This window comes from Vicugna pacos, chromosome 4 (genome assembly GCF_048564905.1).
Source record: "Vicugna pacos chromosome 4, VicPac4, whole genome shotgun sequence".
Lineage (NCBI taxonomy): Eukaryota > Metazoa > Chordata > Mammalia > Artiodactyla > Camelidae > Vicugna > Vicugna pacos.
In genome coordinates this window covers 58,192,612-58,213,815 of record NC_132990.1, presented here as the reverse complement: position 1 = coordinate 58,213,815, position 21,204 = coordinate 58,192,612, and the positions used below count along the sequence as shown (strand labels likewise).

Below are 21,204 nucleotides of genomic sequence, written 5' to 3'. Positions count from 1 at the left end.
CCTGATAGGTATTGTGCACAATTTTCAAATGAGGAAACAACTTTCCTAAGAACCTGGGACATGAAATGGCTGAACTGGGATGTGGAGCCTGTGCTGTTGTCACCACCGTTTTCAGTTTATCCACAGATTGCACGCGTCTTTCTGTGATCTGGCCTCTGCCAGCCCTCTCCCTCCCCCTTCCTTTAGCTCTCTTTGTACTTGTGAACTCTTGAGTCTCCTCTGCCAGAAAGCCATTCTTGGATGAGGTATCACACACTAAGCTCCCAGAGCACGTCATTCTTACCTTGGTGATGGTATTTATCAGTCTGCTGATTTGTCACCCCCACCAGGCTCTGGGTTCCCTTAAGGGCAGGGACTCTGTTATATTCCTGTTTCCCTGCCTAATACTGAGCCTGAGGAATAGAGAATTGGCCCGTGGCTGCCTCTTTGCTCTCATTTTCATTGTTCCTCTCCTGTGCTCTCTCTGCTTCAGTCACACCAGCCTTCTTGTTTCTCCTTCCTGTATATCCCATGGCCATTCCTACCCGACGGCCGTGGTGCTTTCTGTGCTCTTGGCCTGGAACACTCTCTCCACACTCTTCCCACGGCTTCGTTTCCTCACAGCCCTCTGAAATAGCACTCCCATCCCTCTCTGTCCCTTTACACTGTCTGCCATTATGTTGTAGACCATATTGTGTTTATAAGTCCATTCTCTTTCACCACAAGGGCAGGAACTCGGTGGTTCTTGTTATTGTTTGTTTTTTTTGCTTGTTTGATATAATTTTTGTACTGCTGTTTTACTCCCACTGCCCTGAATAGTACTCAGTAATTATTTGTTGAATGAATAAATGGTACACCCTCAGTAAGTTTTTGAAGGAAGAAAGATTAAATTCACTGGTCAACCACTGGGTTTTTCTAAGTAATTCCAGGGAGTTTCAAGTATAATGACCGAGGCAGCCTACACTGGAAGTTCGGAAAATAGTTGTCACGTTTCCTCCCTGACCCTCCAACTCCTCTTGTCACAGGACATCAGCATTGCTTATGGGGAACACCTCCTTCAGGAGCACCTCCAGGAGCCAGCCGGGCTCGTGTTTGCTCGCTGTGGTGCCCACGAGAAAGCCCTCGGCGCCTTTCTGGCTTGCGGCAGCTGGCAGCAAGCTCTGTGTGTGGCAGCCCAGCTTCACTTGACCAAAGACCAGCTGGCTGGCCTCGGCAGAACTCTGGCAGGTAAACATGGTCATTTAGATTCTCCAAGATGAGAATTCTCCATTGGTTTAGTGTTTCTTTGGTTTTGTTTGGCAATTTTGCAAGTAAATATTAAGGCTGCATACCTTAATGCAGTCTCTTACTTGCTGATAAAAGTTAATTTGAAATGGTGTATTAGGTAAAGGTTGACCTGCTACAATGTGAGTCCCAAAATGCAGTAGCACAATATAGAAAGCAGTTTATTTCTCTGTCTCATAGAACTAACAAGTCCTTCCACTGTGTGGATCTGCCATCTCTTAGGCAGATAGTTGTAAGGGGATTTTGTCCACATCTGTATCCTGGTCCTTGTGAAGGGGAAAAACCAGAGTCATGAGAGAACAGTTAATTTTCAGTTGGAAATGGCCTAGAAGTTACACTGTCACTTTTCTATATAATTCACTGAAACACACATCATATGGCTACACATAGTATAGCTGGTGGCCATGTGCCCTGTAAGAAGAAAAAGATGAATTTTGGGTGGGGCCATTCAGATACAGACAGAAATTGTTGGGAACCATAATAGCAGTTTTCAGAAATGAAGTGAAAGAAGAGGTCAAATGCATAAGGAGGCTGAAAGCAAAGCCAGGTTAGCTGTTTCAGGGTCTAGGGATTGCCTGAGCCAGAGGTGAGGCTTTTCCAGCATTTGATTCCTTAGAGTGGAGTGGTGCTCCCAGAGGGCCTGGGAGAAGAGACAAGTAGGGGTCCTGGCCCTCTCAGCTGTGCTGGAAGTAAGTGATTGACTGGTATATCTTCCCCCTGCCTTTTCACGAGTCTCGTAAATATTGTTATAGTTTCTCAAAAAAGCAGTCCTAAAAAAATTCCAAATCATATCCTGTTGAATATATGTACACATTCTCTTTAATTATTTTGCCTTTTTCTTTTTTTCTTGAGATTATAAAATTGTGTTCGATTGTCACTTTTCTTTCTCTGGTATTTTCTGGTTATTAGATCCATAGGCTCTTCCATGAGCCCTTTGAATTTCCAAGCTGAACTCTTCTGACAAGTGTTGAGAATTCCTTATTTTCGTCTTGTTAATTATTCATCCTGGCTCTATTGACACTTTTGATGTAGAAGCTTGTTACTGGTCGTTTATACCTCTGTTCTTAGGATCTGTTATCTTCTCTTATGTTCTTAACAGCTCTTACCTTGCTGTTGGCCGTGCCTTACAATGGAGTACACCTAGTTCTCCCAGATGTTTAGCAAAAGCAGGTGGGAAAGGCAGTGGTCATAGATTTTGAGAAATATTATAAGGTGGAGTCACTTCATGTACACATTTAACTTAGTTTACACAAGCCACCAAAAGAAAGAAAAGATAGCTATTTAAATAGTGGAGGTGACTGTTACTGTTGTCAGTGATAATATGCCCTGGAGTTAGCATGAAATGAAGATGTGAATCTGCCAGGCCCTTAGTCAACTTTGGGTTCTGGTGTGTGTCTCATAGTGTGATTATCTTAACTGGGCTGAGAATGATTCTAAGATCTAAAGATACTACATGACCCCAGGCATAAGCCAGCTACCTCCATCTAGTGCTCAACCGAAGAAACAGCAATCTCTTTGTGGTAGAGGAAACAGTGGATTTGTGAGAGATGCTACGTCAGTTTCCTATGTGTGCGCCTTTGTAAGCACTTTTCATGGCTAACTGTGACTATATGTGATTTTCACATCCCATGCTAAATTTAGATTGTAACTGCTGTTTAAGACAGACTCCATGGTACTCCTGCCTGTATTTCTCAGAGAAATTCACAAAGTATATCATTTGGTACATAATAAAGATGTATTAATGAAGCATTTCGGCACAAGAACGTTTAACTTTGTTTTACCCAGTGCTTCACAAACTTACTTGACCTGAGAGTGGTTTCTTGGTACTGCCTTTTACTATCCTCTGAACAGTCATAGGGAACACTTCAGAAAATGCTTATTTTAAAGCAGTTCAGTTCGAATGTTTACTCTGTAGAGCTGAATCTCCAATTTGTAGGAGACCATTTTGATTTAAATAGTCCTACCAAAAACTGTTTCAACCTGAGTCTTGGTAATACCGTCCTTAGCAAGCCAGCTATGGTCAAGTGCTTGTTATTGTCTTCACAGGAAAGCTAGTTGAGCAGAGGAAGCACAGTGATGCAGCCACAGTTTTGGAACAGTACGCCCAGGTAAAGTCAGTCCTTCCCTTCTAAAACCCCCGATCAACAAAGACTTCCCAGGTGTACCTTAGCAATCATGAGAATTAAAGGACCTGGCTAGGTAGGAAGTCCAGAAATGGTGTTTGCCCTACAGGTCTTCCATCTTGCTGACTTGACTTAGAAGTCTAAATTCAGTATATGTGAATAATTTTAAGTTCTGTGAGGTAGAATACCAAAAAACCTGCCATAATAATGCACTGGTGGTTTGACCTTGGTAGCAAATACTTAATTACATCTGAAGGTAGTTATACTTTTTATGTTAACTTGCTAAAGTAGAAACAATGAGAAAAGACCATTCTAGAACAAAGTGAATGAACTTTAGACCCTTTTCTGGCTTTTACTCACATTCTCTCTGTTGGAAATGTTGGAAATGTTGGAAATGGGTAACAATTTTGCAGCAGTTTATAAAGATAAGTACCTATATCAGCTTCTGATACAATTAGAGGATTTATTATGAAAATAATAAAACTGTGCACTGACACTGGCCACAGACTAACGGGGCACAGGTACGCTGTTGCCACCAGGGATTACTGCCTTCTTGAGTTTTGGCATTTGATGAGTAAGTGTTTGTTTTACAATTGTTACTAGTGGGCATATTTGCATAACAAAATTGTACTTCTAAAATACTTCAATGTCTTCATGTAATAAGGGTGAGTCAAAGAAGGTAACTAAAATTTTATATCATTAAATCCTGGAAAGCAAATACATTGAGTGACTGAGCTGAAGACATTAAGATATACCATCTAAGATAGTTAATTAAATGGATAAGATGCCAGTATCTTTTTTCTATGTAAATTAAGATCACTTCATATATATATTCAATTTATATAGTTATAATTAATAAATTATAAATGGGATGGAGTTGCATACAATTTATCAATTTTAAATGAACAATGGATGGATTTTGACAAATGTTTATAAGCATGTAACCACCACGATCATGATATGGAACATCTCTAATACCCCCAAAAGCTCCTTCCTGCCCTTTGCAGGCAGTCTTCCTCCTCCACACCCATCTCCTGTCAACAGCTGATCTGCTTTCTGTCACCACACTCTTCCTTTTTCTAGAATTTCATATAAATAGAGCCCTCTGGTGTGTGGTCTTTTTAGTCTGGCTTCTCTCACTTACATAATGATTTTGATTTCTAACATTTCTTTTTGATTCTTTCTGAGAATTTCCGTCTCTGTGCTTACATAACCCGTCTGTTCTTGCATGTCATGTACTTCTTCCATTAGCACTGTTACCATATTTATTTCAGATTCCCAGCCTCATAATTCCAACATCCCTGCCATATCTAAGTCTGGTTCTGATGCTTTCTCTGACTCTTCAAACTGTTTCTTAATCCCTTTTGTATGCCTTGTAATTTTTTCTTGAAAGCCTAATGTGATGTACTGGGTAAAAGGAAATTTGATAAATAAGCCTTCAGTGATGTGATGATGAGGTGGGGCGTTGGGGAGGAGGAGTGCATAGTCCTGTGATTAGGTCTCAGTCTGTAAGTGAGCCTGTGCCTCTGGACTGTGAGCTTCACCAGCGCTTCTCAGTTTTTCTCACCCTTAGGTAGGACAGGAAGGCTAGAGATTGCTGGAATTGGGTATTTCTTTCCCCCTACATTGGTTAGACCGTGGCAAAACCCACTTCAACTAAGCTCTGGCAAAATAGCTTCCCTTGAGAGCAGATCTTGTTAAGAAGATAATCGTGCTCTGGGTTTGTCTTCAGATGGCTGCTTTCCCCCTCCTTCTGCCAGAAGCATGAGGATATTTCCCTCTGATAGTCACTATGAGAACCTGGTAGGACTCCTGGAGGTAAAAACGCGTTAAAGTGTAGTAGCCTCCCTAAGTTTGGGCCCTTATAGAGCTTTTAACTCTTGGCCTTGTCTGCAGTGAGTGCTGTTAGGGGGGAAAATTCTGTCTTTCGCCCTTAAGTATGATGTATGCTGGGTTGTTTTGTTTTGTTTTGTTTTTTTAATGTGAGTACTTGGTAGGGCTGTTGTTGGAATTGGCAAACTATAGCCTGTGGGCCAAATTTAGCTGGCCACCTATTTTTGTAAATAAAGTTTTATTGGAACGTAACCCCACCATTTGTTTATACATTGTTTATGGCTGCCTTTGCTCTTAAAACCACTGAGTTGAGGAATTGTGACTGAGACTGGCCCAGAAAGCCTAAAATATTTACTGCCTTGCCTTTTACAGAAAAAAATTTACCAATCCTTGCCCTCTTGGGTTGAGGAAATTCCCTTGTATTTCTGTTTCTGGGAGTCTTTATCATGAATGGGTATTGAATTTTGCCAGGTACATTTTCAACTAAAATATATTTTTGTTTTGTTTTGTTTTTAGACCAGTGGTAGGATGAGTTGCATTGATTTTCGAATGTTAAATCGACTTTGTATCCTTGGGTTAAACCCAACTTGGTCACAATATATTATCCTGTTTCTGTATTGGTGGATTCAATTTTTGGAGGATATTGTGTTTGTTCATGAGGAGTATTGATTTATAGTTTCCTTTTTATGTCCAGAATATGTAAAGAACTCTTACAACTTAACAACAGAAGGACAGACAACTCAATCTTAAATGACCAAAAGACTTGAATAGATATTTCCCCAGAGAAGATTTACAGATGGCCAACAAGCACGTGAAAAGATGTTCATCATCACTGTTCATGAAGGAAATGCAAATCAAAATCACAACGAGCTGTCGCTTCATACCCACTAGAATTACTTTAATCAAAAATATGAAAAATAAGTGTCGGCAACAGTGTAGAGGAATAGGAAGCCTATGTATTGCTGGTGGGAATGTAAAATGCTGCAGCTGTTACAGAAAAGAGTTTGGTTGTTCCTCAAAAAATTAAGCATAAAATTACCATATGACCCAGCAATTCCACTCCTAAGTATATACTCAAAAGAAATGAAAACATGTCCACAAAGAAACTTGTACACCAGTGCTCATAGCAGCATTATTAATAATAGCCAAAAGTTGGAAACAACCCAAATGTCCATCAATGAGAGATGAATGGACAAATAGTAATCTGTGTATGTACACACACAGAGGAATGTTATTTAGTCATAAAAAAAGAATGAAAAGCTGATACATGTTACAACTTGGATAAACTTGAAAACATTATGCTAAGTGAAATAAGCCAGATATAAAAGGACAAATATTGTATGATTCTACTTATATGAGGTACCTAGCTAGAGTAGTCAAATTCATAGACACAGAGAGTAGGATGGTGGTTGCTAGAGGCTGGGGGAGGGGGAACTTGGAGAATTATTGTTTAACGAGTATAGACTTTTCAGTTTTGCAAGATAAAAATGTTCTGGGGAAGGATGGTGGTGTTGGTTTCACAACATGTGTTGGTTTAATGCCACTAAACTATATACTAAAAAATGGTTAAAAGGGTATATTTTATATTAAATTTTACCACAGTCAAAAACACATAAGGGGAAAAAAGGAACAGAGGATACGTGCTGATACTTGGCGCAACTCGGCTGAATCTTGACAACATGCCAAGTGAAAGGAGCCAGATCCAAAAAGTCACCTACTGCATGGTTCCTTTTATGTGATATATCCAAACTAGGCAAATTCAGAGAGACAGAAAGCAGGTTAGAAGTTACCAGAGGATGCAGGGAGTGAGGGGAAAAAGGAAGGATTAGTTAATGGGTGTAGAGTGTTTTAATGGGATGACAAAAAATTTTTGAAAATAGAGCCGGTGGTTGCATAACATTGTGATACGGTAAATACCATCAAATTACACACTTGAAAATAATTGTGTTATGTGAGTTTTACATCAGTAAAACATGCACACACGCTCACTCACATTGCAGATCAAACAAAACATGTCCTGCTGTGTTCCTCTGGGACCTGTGGTATAGGCCTGTTAGTGTGGCAGATGCATGATCCTTTGGGGTCTGGGAAGAAAATCTTATTTAATCTTCTTAATTAAAAATAGCATATTTAAAGAAGTATATATATGTATTACGGATTGTTTAAAACACTGAAAGCAAATACAATAAAATAGAAACACCTTAGTTCTACCACTCAGAGATTGCTGTTATTAGCACTCCTATTTCTTTCAAGAATTTTCTCTCTCCCCCTCCCTCCTTTTTTCCCTTCCTCCTTTCCTTCTCTCTCTCTCTCCTCCTTCTTTTTCTCTCTTTTTATGTACCTACACACATACACACATGCACACATACTTTTATCCAAAATGAAATTACACTGTGCTGTTTGTAAATTTGGTTTGTTTGAGTATGATCTTCATCTTTCCATGTTAACACATTTTAATTTATCTAATAATTAAGATTCATGTTCCCTTAATGTTCCAAAGTTGTTTACAGTAGATTATTCCAAATTAGGTTCCAAACTAGGGCCATATCTTGCATTTTATAACTTATGTCCTTTAAATCCTTTTTAATCTAATGTATATGCCTCACCTGCCCTTTTTATAACAGTGATTACAAGAAACCCAGTCAGATGTCTCATGTATTTCATCTTTTTAAAATGTTTTAAGTACATTAAGTGATTTGTATATTGGGGTACACGATCAAAAGCTTTTATTGGTAAGGGTATAAGCATCAAACATTTGAGGACTGAGTGTGTAGGTGTTTATTACACTCCTGTTTGTTAAACTTATTTTTCAGCTTTTTGTAAATTTGAGGTTGCTCAAAATAAAAAGGAAAAATAAACATCAAAAGAGAAAAAAAGTTCAGATGATTATAGTCTCCCATTTTTTTCAAAGTGCAGGCTTGTGAATTTGGGAGTCCATCTAAATCTGCTGAATCCAGTTTAGTGGCACAGCTGGGGAAATGGGCGTTTCTAACAGACTCCCTGGTTTTGCTGCTCAGGGACGTAGAGAGATGATGCTTGCCATATGTTTTGTGATTGTTTCCAGAATCGACACACCTCCTTTGCCTTTTGCATGAATATTTACAGAGCATGTGCTCTAGGCCAGACACGATGCTAAGAACTGGAACTGTGAGCAATAGGCTGGAAAGGCAGATGGAGGCAGCTCTGTGGGCACTTTTGCTGTTTGTTTGGTGGCATCTGACACACTTGCTCCATTAGCCTGTTTCTTCCTTGGTGTTCCCTTGTCAGGATTATGAAGAAGCTATCCTCTTGCTGTTAGAAGGAGCTGCTTGGGAAGAAGCTCTGAGACTGGTAAGAGAACTTCCCAGATCCTTGCTAAGCAGAGCAAGAGCACAGAGACAGGATCCGCTGAGTCCCTTGTCTTATGAGGCTGCTGAAATTCAGTAGGAATAGCTCAGGTTCCCAGTCTAAGGATAAGCGGTGTCTTTTAAACCATTAAAAAAATGTATTCTTGATGTTTGGAATTAGTCCTCTAAGTGTGAAATATTGCTGTTTTACTGAAGTGAATGTAGTTTTTGCTGGCTGACTTATGGGAGGCCTGCTCCTCTGGAAAATATCGTCACCTCAGAAAGTGATCCGTTTCTTTCCAAATGTCTTAATTCTCCAGCAGTTTGAAGTTTTCCTGCCTGAAATTATTGTACTTTTTCTTTTAGGTACACAAATACAACAGACCAGATATTATAGAAACCAACGTAAAGCCTTCCATTTTAGAAGGTGAGGGGTTACATTTCAGATGGAATTCCTCATTTGGAAGAGATGGGGAGGAGAGGGAGAGTATTCTGTTATAGCCTTTAATCATGTCGGTGAGGAAAGAACTCATGATAGTGAGTCAATCAAGAATTCTCCAGTGACTGCAATGTTTAATTCTGACCAGGCTTTTGTTTATTTGTTTGTTTGTTTTTAATTTTTGAGGGGGTAGGTAATTAGATTTATTTACTTATTTATCTTTAATGGAGGTACTGGGGATTGAACCTAGGACCTTGGGTATGCTAGGCATGCACTCTACCACTGAGCCATAGCCTCCCCCTGACCAGGGTTTTCAAATATGCTAAGCTGTAGGGGGCAGGGGGAGGTTGAATGTAGCTCAGTGGTAGAGCACATGCTTAGCCTGCACGAGATCCTGGTTTCAATCCCCACTACCTCCATTAAAGAAAAAAAAAAAGACTTCACAGTCTAGTTGGGAAAGCCAATGGCACAAAAATAGATGGGTAAATAAATACGCTAAGCTGTTAAATAGTAGCACATAAAATAAATGTTAGCTGTTAAAAACCTGTGATAAGATACAATTAAGAATCTTCATGTTTGGAAATAGTTGGTAAACTTGAATATGAACTATATATTAGATAATAATATTGTGTCAAATGGTCAATTTCGTGCATTTAGTAATTGTAGTGCGGTTATATTACATAATATCCTTATTCTTAAGAGAGAGATGCTAAAGTATTTAGGAGGAAAGGATCATATCTGCAAATTTCTCTCAAAAGTTTCCACAGAAATAATTGTGTGTGTGTAAAGAGAGGAACAGAGGAAGCCAAAAATATGGCAAAATGTTAACAATTGATAAATCTAAGTCAAGGATATATGTATATACATCGAACCTTTGCAACTTTTATTTAGGTTTGAAATTTTTTCAAAATAAACTTTATTTTTTTAATAAAAAGAAGAGCCTTTACAAATGAAGTTGATGGTTCTGCGAGAACAGATGAATGTTATCAGTTATAGAATACTCTGGTGTTGACTGTAATCCTTTAAAAGCAAAGTGTAAAAGAGGGACATCAGTTTGACTTACAGAGAAGTCTTTGGCAGTAGAGGTTGGTGTTAAGCTCTGTACAGTATACCCTGTAAGTAATGTCTGGCCTTCCTGACATTAGCATGTATTCACATTCTTACCCTTCCTGCTCCCTACTTCCCTGTCCTCATTAAAACTGGGAGGGTTCTTTATGTATCATTCACTTTAGGTACCCCTAACTGGACACTGGAAGCCTCCTTCCTGGCCCTAGAACTATCCATCTAGCCCACTCTTACTTGGGGATTTTTCTCCACTAATGAGAACCTAGAAAAATGCTGACAATTCACCTGCAAAGACCTAATACTTATGTTTAGGAAGCATTTCAGTGATTTTCCTCCTATTTTTCTTAAGAGCTTCCTGTGCACTTCTTTTATTTGCCAGTCTTCTCTTGAGTCAGATGACAAGTGTTTGTTCAGGTGATTTTTCAAGTTTAGTGGTAGAGACTATTTTAGGATGAAGATGAACTTTAAGATCTGGAATCTCAATCTCTAGTTCATTCTCCTAAAACAATGTTGGTTAATTCTCATCAAGGAAAAAAATCTTTCTTGGAAAACCTAGTAACTTTTCTTTTTGTTAAATTCCAAATCCCTCACTGAGCCCCACCCCCTAGTTTTTTCTCTTTGCTTAAACATTGTGCTGAAATTGCTTTCCATCTACACCTTCAGCCCAGAAAAATTATATGGCATTTCTGGACTCTCAGACAGCCACATTCAGTCACCACAAAAAACGTCTGTTGGTGGTTCGAGAGCTCAAGGAGCAAGCACAGCAGGTGAACCTGGGTAAGTGTCTGCCTGAAGACAGTGATGCTTGGGGAGAAGTGAGGGGGCAACGCCACACTTTGTTTTAGCTGCTTAGTGTGCTCCTGCAAAGTGATTACTGTGCGAAGTGGAAGTCTGAGGCCTCTGTGAAACCCCTTAGGATCAGTCTGTGTGTGTCTGTGTTGTGGGTTTTGGGGAGGGCTTGGGGGAAGGAGCAAGCACACGTGGGAAGAGCTCTGCCAAACGTTCCCCCACCCACCAAGCAGAGCAGCTGACCGCTTGTTTTACGAATGAGCCTCCTTGTTTCCAAAAGTTCCTTTGCTTCAAAAAAAAAAAAAAAAGAAAAGAAAAGAAAAGAAAGAAGTTTGGTAGAATACTAGTTTACAGTGATAAAACTGTATTTAATGTCTCATTTCATTTTGAGATCAACTTTGTAATGGTTTTCATACATCCTTAGATATACCCTGGGTAACTGTAATCCACTTACCCATTGAAGGTAAACCCTCCTTAGCAGGAAGTTTTCATTCTGCATCTGGTTCTTTTCTAGATGATGAGGCTCCCTATGGTCAAGAGTCAGATCTCTTCTCTGAAACTAGCAGTGTCATGAGTGGCAGTGACATGAGTGGCAAATATTCCCATAGTAACTCCAGGATATCAGCGTACGTATCATGTCTCTTTGGCCCATTGACCATGCCCTGGGTATATGGAGAAAGTACAAGTAAGTAGGTTAGTTTTCCAGCAGGACAGTGTGGCAGGAGGGAGAGGACGTTCCTCTCCCAAGGCCCTGTGGTCCTTATGCAGGGACCTTCTCAGCATATCTAAGGGACTGGACTCAGTGTTGAAGTGTTTTCTGCTGCGGCTTCATGGCCTATATGTTTGCCCATTGATATTCAATTTACGTATAACATCTGATTTTATTCATTTAAATTCATTTAAATATTCAGTGACTATAATGTGTTGGCACTGAAAAGACTGTAAAGGTTATGAAGAAAAAAGATTTCAAGCTTCTTCAATTCAAAGACATAAAGTACATGATTAAATTACACTTTTACCGAGTGTAGCATTTGGTCGGAAGTATTGAGCACGCATACGCTAGTTGTAGTGGATGTTACCCAAACCTTTTAAGGAGATAAGAGTTAAAAGAGCTTGTAGCCTTGCTTGGGAAACATAAAACGGTGCAAGATTATATATTTAAACTGAATTGTGCTTTAGCAATTCAGAAATGGACATCTGTGAGGTTGTGTGTGATGGTTAGAAACTGCAAGAAAGGCACCTAGAGCTGGGCTTTTGAGAGTTGAGGTGAGAGTCCCAGACAAAACAAGTGGCGCAATTAGAGACCTCTGAGGCAGGGAAGAATGTGGGGTCCATATATATTTTATCATATTTATTCCAGTCCAGTATGTCTGTGTCTCCCTATTTAAATTTAATTTTGTTGCCTTTAAATTTATTTGGTTTTTACTTCAAGATTCAGGCTGGTTGTTCTTCTGTTCATTGTTCTAGCTCTTATTATCAGATGTAATATCATTTTATTCTGTATTTTAATCAAAACTTCAAGGCTAGCCATCACGTTTTAGGGTTTTCCTTGTTACTTTCTGCCTTTTCTTTCCCAATTTAATTTTATGTATCGTAACACCTGGTCATCATTTTCCTCCAAATACAAATACCATCTGTATATATTCTGATTTCCCAGAAAGTTGGCCAGTAGTTACTTTCATTTTAATCTGTCCAGCACAAAGAGAGCCCTTTTTTAAACATCTCTAATTTCTGACAGGCGATCATCTAAGAATCGGCGCAAAGCAGAGCGGAAGAAGCACAGCCTCAAGGAAGGGAGTCCCCTGGAGGATCTGGCCCTTTTGGAGGCATTGAGTGAAGTGATACAGAGCACAGAAAAATTGAAGGGTACATTCTCAATGCTGTTGATGCCTGACCCCTAAAAAATAGTAGATGGGTAGCACAGGCAGTTTGTAAGATAATTAAGATACAATTTTCCCAGCTTGAGGAAAGACAAAAACTTCCAGCAAGGAAGTGTTATTTCAGGGCACGTTCCTGAAGCACTTCTCAGCCGGTAACCTAGAGGCCTTTCTCATTGGCATCCACCTGCCTGAGCTATGAAAGCTTAGCACTGGGACAGGAATAGTGGAGACAGTGCCTTCTGCTTGGACTCCATTGTGTTTGTTTTCTTTCTATAGTAGATGTGTTGAATTATTCCAGCTTTTGGGAAAAAAGAAGAAAATGTGGGAGATGGGAACTGTAGTGTGATATTAGGTATTTTTTTGGGGGGAGGAAGAAACTCTGTTACGATTCCAGCAATGGAGCTGGCAACACAACCTACCTCTCTCACAAATTTCTTCTCTTTAGATGAAATACACCATATCCTAAAGATGCTCTTTCTCTTTGAGTTTGACGAGCAAGGAAGAGAATTACAGAAGGCCTTTGAAGATACTCTGCAGCTAATGGAAAGGTCACTTCCAGAAATTTGGACTCTCAGCCCCCAGCAGAGTTCAGCTATACCTGTAAGTTTTCCTCAGTGACAGAATGTGGATTTTTTCATCATTTTCACAGGTTATTACACTCGCAATCTCTTAGTCAAAGCAAAAGACTTTCATGTTCTTAAAACATACTATGCTATAGTTAAATTATTTTAGGCTTAAATTTAAGCTGTTGGTGAGAAGATTTTTTCTTTGACTATACAGTGACTAGTGGTTGAGTTTATGTTTGTTTTCTCCTTTTTGCTTGAAAAGGCTGTCATGGTGAAGATGGGAAAGTCAGATGGTTGTGCCTCGCCTTAAATGAGATTGGTGTGGGAAATGGGGGAAGCTAGGATCAGAGTTGGCCTCTTACCTCCCTGTTCAGAGTTATGGATGGGATTAGAGTTCGTTAAAGGAACCCCAGACAACTGTTTTTCCTCTTATTTTATGGTAAATTTGACTTGTCATTTTCAGTTTCATTTTGTCAGTTTCGATTTTGATTCAGAAAGGCAGATGTATCAGTCAGGATCCATTAAGGAAAAAAAAAATCGCAGCTATAATTTTATCAGAGAGAACATAATATACGAAACTGGTTAAACAAGTGCTGGAGGGCCAAAAAGGCAGAATGGGAGCACAGAGAAGGAAGATTGTGATAGTAACTGTAGGCAGCAGCTTGTGCCCTTAAGTCTGAAGGAACAAAAGGAAGCGTTTGGAATTATTAGAATTTAGAAGCTTGGAGGTGGGGCCCAGCAGAGCTGGTGCTTGAACCTCTGAGAAGGGGGTGCCAGCCAGCTGGTGCCGATACTTCTGAGAGCGCAGGATGAGGCTGGTTCTCAGTGTGTAGCAATAAACAGAAACTGGAAATGAACAGCTTCTGCAGGGTGGAGAGCTACTGTTGAGTGAAAGCAAGTGAGTGAAGTAGCAAATTCCTCCTTCCTCCATCCAGCCTTGCCCTGTCCCGTTGGTGTCTGCTATTGCTGGAGCATAACGGAGCCAGTTGTCCAAGGAAGGGTGTTTTCTGAGGCTCCCAGTCCCAGCATCACGAACGGTGTATAAAAGGATGGGTTTGGAGCTGAGAGAGTGGCTGGTAATCAGCTCACTGGTTTGAGATATAAGCTTACTGGGTCTTGACTCCCTCAGTTATAAATGGGGATGAGACTCCCGGTATATTTCGCTGGAATGTTTTGAAGGTTAGATAAGATGGTAGATATAAAAGCATTTTACAAACCATAAAAATAAAAGCAACTAAGAATTAGTCCCCACAAATACTTGAATACTATAATAGGTATTTCTTAGAAGAAATATGATCACCTTCAAAACTATAGTGGTTTCAAAGCTAACAGGGTATAATGCCTCCCCACGCCCTCCCTTCCTCCTTCTATTCAAATCATGTTAACATCTAAGACACCAACTTATGAGTCTTCTAGGGGAAAATGACCAGGAAAATTATATTTCTGCTCTGATTGGTAAAGCATGGTAATGGCATATGTGCCTGATACCACGAGTCACGTGGAGGTGCTCTGAGCGCATGACATTGCTGCTGAGAGAGTGCCACTGAGGGAATGCACGCAGAGCTGAATGAAGGCGAAGCAAAGGTCCTGGCATGTGCCTGCTGAGGCTCATGCAGCTGTGGAATTCCTGTCAAGTCTTTTTGTTTTACCTTGAAGAGTATGCGGAGTTTGCATTGTCTTCCATAATATGCAAATATTTGTTTTAATGTAAAAATTCCCACAAATCTTTGAGTACAATCTGATGCTCTATTTATTCTGTAACCTCTTATTATTACTGTCTCCACTCAGGGTATGTGTTTGCTCATTTGGAAAGGACCAGGCATATATCATTGAAATTTTTCTTTTTCTGTTCTTCTCCCATCATCTTCTGGTAGAAAGGAGGTTTAGAGGTCTGAATTGAAACTAGAGAAACTGGTGAATTAAAATCATGTATGTGATTGATACTGTAATGAAAGTACAAGTCTATTAACTGCTGGTAGAGATTTGGTATTTGCAGTCATCAGAGGTATAAAATAATCTTTGCTCATTTGGTCTACTTTCTACTTAGATTCTAGGTCCTAATTCTACTGCAAATAGTATCATGGCCTCTTATCAACAACAGAAGACTTCAGTTCCTGTTCTTGGTTAGTACTTTTTCTGTCCTAATTATTACAGTACTAGGCAGAAGGGTATCTTTTTTGTAAGTGTTGAGGTTAGTAGTGTAAGGAGAGATTGGGTAGTCACTGCAGTTTTCCCTCAGTTTTAAGACTACATCTTTAGTAACATGCTTCTAGTGTTGGGAACCTGGAGGGATGGGAAATCCATCATGTAAATGTATAATGAAAAAAAAATTGCTTTACATACACACTTGTCAATACAACGGTAAACACTTGTTCATGCAGTCACATCACAGTTGAAGTCTGAGTCTAAACAGTCTAATTTGCATGTACATTTTAAGAATTCTTCTGAATCCTCATTTTTTACTATTGGCAGTTATATATCATATCTTGGGGACATTACATAATCCTTGCTTAAGATCTGGATCTTTTTAATCATCCTTAGGATTGACAGTATAATTTGAAAATAAATCCAAAGAATATTAGTATTTCATCTGCATTTCCTGTTGAATTAAACCTAAAATGCTTTGTGTGTTTGTTGGGGGGAAATGATTCTCATCAGTTAGATTATGTATTCCTCCAAGTTAAAAGCCCCAAAGGCTTTCTTTTGAAAGTTAGTTAATAAACTTCTGGCATATCAAATTGGTGCCCAGGTATTTACCCTTCTTGCGGATCAATCAAACATGGTAACTCCTTTTTAGCTTTGAAAAGTTAGCAGTTTTTTACAACTGCTGTTAGCATTTTCTGGCATGTGATAGCCACCGTTCTGAAATTATTTTATTTAAGTGCTATACTGTGATAGCATTTTGATGACATTTGAAGTAGCCTTTGGGGAGCGGAGGGTCAAATTAAGTTTAACTTTAATGGCTTATGTTGCTACCAGGAATAAATTAACCACCTTACATTCCAGCTAAGCCCATATCCAAACAGGTAACTGCTGTATCACTTGTTCCCGGAGGCTGGCGAGCTGCTTTTGGTATCAGTCCCAAAACATACACTTATTTCTGAGAAGTTAAAAATTCATCTTAGACTTGAGGCAGTTTGGTACCATGTCTAATCCAGTTGTGATTTCTGCCCTCTGTTTTCCTCATGGCTGGTTTGATGCTGACCTTCAGGTCAAGTCCAGTCCCACCTTTCTCTGGGGTAGTCTGGTGGGCTTCATCAAAGAGCACTTCTATTTTCCAGCTGAGCCTTAAAGACTCAAAGACTTTAAAATTTTGAGACTCCTCATTATTAGAGTATGAATTATCAATGTCCCTATTGTTATGAAATTATATAGGAAAAGAAAAGTTCTCATAATTCAAAAATGAGCAGATGAGCTACTCACAAAATTAGTCCTGTTCAGATATTCCTCACCTGTCCCTTCCCAGCTGACAGTAGTAGTAAAGCACGCTCACGCATTCCCCTTGAGGGGGACCAGTGACTTGACGGGGCATTTTCTGATTGTTTCATGTTTACAGTGCGATGTAATATCATGCAGCTTGATTGCAAGTCTCGCAGAAATGTAAGATTTCATAAAATGGATTAATGTTACTGCAGAAGTGCTTAAATCATAGCTGAATTGGACTTCTTACAATTGATAACAAAATTGCTTAAAGTGAGTATGATTTGACTACAAAGGATTAAGAGCAGTCCTTGGAAAAATTGATAAAGCCCTCAAAGTATTTTTGTAAAATGACTCTCTTTGTGTTGTGAAATTCAAACATGGAAATCTGAAAGATGTCATGTCCTGCTGTCACACAGTTTGTCAGAATAATTTCTTGCCAAGAAGTCAATATTTGGCGTTTATTCTTAGTTAAGTCTAGGAGTCAAATATAGCTGTATAAATTTATGCCTAAATTTAAAAAATAAGATAAACTACTTTCATAACTTGTTTTTTTTTAGTCTCATTCAAAGTCTAATCACTACTTAACATGAAATTATGGGGCCTATTGACAATGAATTTATTTAAGTAGCCTTTTCCAATATTCTTAAATAAGCAAAACCTCTTGTGGTCTTTTGTCTGTATAGTTTGTTGTTTGAGGGAGTAGAGAGCAGTAATTGTACGTGAAATTGTAAAACTAATATGATTAGTAGAGAAAATCTGGATTGTAAAGCAAAGCATGTCAAAGAGAATTAAAACTTGGTAATTTCTACTCATGTGTATACATGCATGTATTTATGTATAAAGAAATTATATTTTTAAAACATTTTTTCTTGAACATTTTTCACACATTTTGAAATATTCATGTAAATAATTTTTGATGTCTTTGTGGCTCAGATGTACTGTTGGAAGTTTATCACGAATAATGCTGAGGAAGAACATCTTTATATGTACATATTTTCTCATGTGTCTACTTTCTGTATATGGTTTCTACTTAGATAAGAGACTGACTGAAAGAGAGCCTGGGAGTTTTATCTAATAGTGACAATTTCCCCCAAATCGTCCCCGCTTCTGCCATTTATTTATTTATTTTTTTAAGTAGGGAAATTTTTATTGATCAGTGTGTTTGTAGAATTTTTTATCATGAAGTATTCTCTGTCCATTAACTTTACTTACTGAACACTTGCCACCACTTTTTTTACTCTTATAATTGAGGTAAATTTCACATATAGTGATATGTACAGATCTTGGATATATAGTTTGATGAAATTTAGTACATGACCACCACTACCAGCACCCCCTCCCATTTGAAATACATAAAATTATTCCACTTTGAATTGCTCAGTAGACATTTTTTCTTCAGTGCTCCTACCTGCCTGAAATTGAGGGAAAATTCCTCTTCTCAGGGCAGGGCCTCCACGCTGTTTGCTCTGACCAAGGGACTGCAAGAGTAACAGAAACATTAACTCTGGTTCTGATGGTCGTCTTTCAAGTGCAAAGCCCGATCACCTAGTTTTAGCTTAAAGTTACGGCCTCAGCTCCCACCAAGAAAGAGTGTGTCTTTCACAATTTCCCTTTCCTTTCTTTCAGATGCTGAGCTTTTTATACCACCAAAGATCAACAAAAGAACCCAGTGGAAACTGAGCCTTCTAGAGTGACTCTGACCCCGCTGGGAGGGCTCTGGCAGAGAAGGCTGTTTTCCTTCCACTCCTCGCTTCTCGAGGCCTGGCTGTTGTGAATTGGGAAGAGTAAGACCATCTACCTTAGCATTGCAGAGAGCTGCTCTATACAGCAGCCACCAAGCAGTTCTGTTTTATTTTGTTTTGCATATAATTTTAATCATTAGCAAGACTTAACGCTTTAACCGATACAGCATCATTTTGTAAAAATTACTGTTCTTTTATTTAGTGCTATTTGAGAGCATATTTCTGGTATTTATGGTAATCAGAAGATTAAGTTCATTCCCAGCTACAGGTCTGATTCATAATGGGACCGTAGACAAATCATATAATTGATTTATGCCACAGTTAATTGGGAATAATGTCTCATGACTTCTACCTCAAAAGTGTGAAGAAAAGTAAAATAATGTTTTTAAATTGTTTTATGTTCCTTGAGAGCATTACGTATAAGCAACATGGCCATTAGTGCTCTCAACATTTGGTCAGATATAATCATTTAAATGACTTCTTCACCTTGAGCTAAAGCAAAATAAAAACCGAAATATACCCTTTGAAATTCTAAGCTTTCCTATGCGGACAGCAGTTATTTTGTACTTTCTTACCAGCCCGTGTGCTTCCGGTTATGACTGGCTTGAGCCTCCTCTCACTGCAGTGTTCTTAGAGCCTGTTTTTACTGCCTGTGAATGTTCTGCTAGAGGTTTGCAGTGTTAGAGCGGGAGCAGATTAGAATTTCTGAAGCAGTATCATGCACGTTTGGTATGGTGAACAGTGAGCGTCATATGGCATGCACAGTTGTAAGTTACTCCTTTTTCTTCAAATATTGCTGCTGTTAACATAATGTTTTTGTCAGTATCCAGGCCGTTTCATTTATTTTTCTTTATAATGCTTAACAAACTTCTGTCTTTTAGTTATTTTCTTTGGAAGAAATGAGAACGTTTTCTCTTTTTGGTGAGTCTAGAAAAAGCTCAGTTCATTTTGACAACGGTTTTGTGGCTGATTCTTGGATAAGGTTAAAAATTTCTTCCATGCTTTTAATACCAGAACCAGACCTTTATTACTCCACATAAACTAACAGGATGTGCTGCTTTTGGTCCTCAGAGTATAAATATACCCAGAATTGTAACTGAAGAAGACTTCCCTTATATAGCAAATGTAAACTGTAGAATCTGGGTGTGTTCAGTGTATAATTCAACTTCTTGCGTGTCTGAAAATTTTCACAAAATAGTAGGAAAAAAGATCTTACCTGCTTTGCAGGAATCAACTTTTTGACTCATACCCAGATTTAAATGCCCAACACTAAAAGGCAGAAAGTGCTTTGTGACTACTCTTTGGCATGGTAACTTAACATGACATTTTAATATAGTACAGTGCTCTTGCTCTGGGTAACAGTAAAGGGACCCGTGCTGATGGGTTGGAAATAGAAGTAAATGTGTCTGTTGATAATGGTGTGACTTTTCATGGATGTTTAGTTTCCTTGAAATCATGTATTGAAGCAGCAAGAAAGAATTTGTGTGAATATAAATTACTATCAATTACTCTGTCTCTCATCTGAGCAACATGGAATTTTGTTCATTTAGAGAAGAAGCAGGTGGGAGCAGACCTTTCCAATTGAAGGCAGAGTCAGAAAGAATTCATGAGGAAAAATACAGTGGATGGTAAAAGGAGAAACTGCTGGGAATGGTGAATGCTTAATTTTGGGGAAAGATTCTGTCAAGTTCTAGAGAAGAGTATGTAATTCTTCCCCCAGATTTGAGCTCTGTTGCAAAGCAAATTCATGCTTCAGGAAGCTAAAAGCCTCAGTTATTTTGTTGGTTCCGTTAAGTCAGCTTTGCTCGGATGCCCTAGACATCGAGAAGAAACTTGTCTTGAGAGGACTCTCTCTACAAAGTGCATTTTAAATTTACATTTTTTAAAATACCTGAGGCAGGAGCTAATGTTTTTATTATGTCTTTATGAGTATATATCTTGGTGTAATTTCTTAGCATTGCCACATATTTTAAAGTAAGTTTATTTTTCACATATACACACATTTATGTGTGTCTATACACACACATGCATACACCTGAGGGATTTTACAGGGCCATAACTGAAAAGGGTGCTTTTAAAAATAATTGAAACTGAAAACTCTGAGTAATTTAAGGTGACTACAAGTTTGGGAAGCAAAATTAGCTTTTTTTCCTCCTCCTGTGCTGGCCCATAATCTTCTTTACTTCACAAGAAGCACCCCTGCACAGGCCTTTGCAAGCCTTTGATTGCCCTTGTTTGTTTGTCTTATTTATTAGTAACTGCAGTGAAGATGAGTATCTTAGAAGCTAAGTAACGATAAATACCTAAGATCTGTAGACAAGCCAGAGGTAATATGATGTTTGGCAACACTGAAATCAGCCTGCTCTTGACTCCTGTGTCCTCTCTGCTCCCTTAGCCCTTCCCTGTGCTTAATGCCTACAGTAGGTTGCTCCACCATTACTCTTACTGGTTCTGAAGTCCCAGCAACTTCAAGACCAACAGATGTCCTTCTGGTATATGGAAAGAACAAGGTCGTGGGTTCACGCATCTTAATGTCCTTGGACAAAATCTTGTAATTTCACTAAATCTTGCTTTTCTCCAATCTTGTGTGCCACTGGACTAAGCTGGGTTTCTCAGCCTTGGCACTGTTGATATTTTGGGTTATATCATTCTTTGTTCTGAGGGGGTGTCCTGTGTCCTGTAGGATGTTTAGCAATATCCATGGCTTCTACCCACTAGATGCCAGTACTACATACCCCCTTCTCCTGTAGGTACC

At 38.9% G+C, this 21,204-nt stretch overlaps 1 protein-coding gene across 4 annotated transcripts in view; it reads left to right on the top strand.

The window, feature by feature from the left end:
- ELP1 (elongator acetyltransferase complex subunit 1) overlaps positions 1 to 21,204 on the top strand; it is a 70,040-nt gene that overhangs the window by 33,997 nt on the left and 14,839 nt on the right. For 3 of the 4 annotated variants that reach the window (XR_012072168.1, XR_012072167.1, XR_012072166.1), the window contains exons 28-37: positions 1,005 to 1,206; positions 3,310 to 3,371; positions 8,487 to 8,549; positions 8,912 to 8,972; positions 10,713 to 10,826; positions 11,353 to 11,464; positions 12,577 to 12,704; positions 13,164 to 13,318; positions 15,332 to 15,407; positions 18,334 to 18,491. Coding sequence is in view for 1 of the 4 variants with exons in the window: in XM_006213378.4 (XP_006213440.2) it covers positions 1,005 to 1,206; positions 3,310 to 3,371; positions 8,487 to 8,549; positions 8,912 to 8,972; positions 10,713 to 10,826; positions 11,353 to 11,464; positions 12,577 to 12,704; positions 13,164 to 13,318; positions 15,332 to 15,407; positions 18,334 to 18,401 (1,041 nt within the window). In the remaining 3 variants the exon portion in view is untranslated. Of the gene's footprint in view, positions 1 to 1,004; positions 1,207 to 3,309; positions 3,372 to 8,486; positions 8,550 to 8,911; positions 8,973 to 10,712; positions 10,827 to 11,352; positions 11,465 to 12,576; positions 12,705 to 13,163; positions 13,319 to 15,331; positions 15,408 to 18,333; positions 19,275 to 21,204 lie in introns of those variants that run through there. The other variant, XM_006213378.4, reaches the window with a different exon arrangement.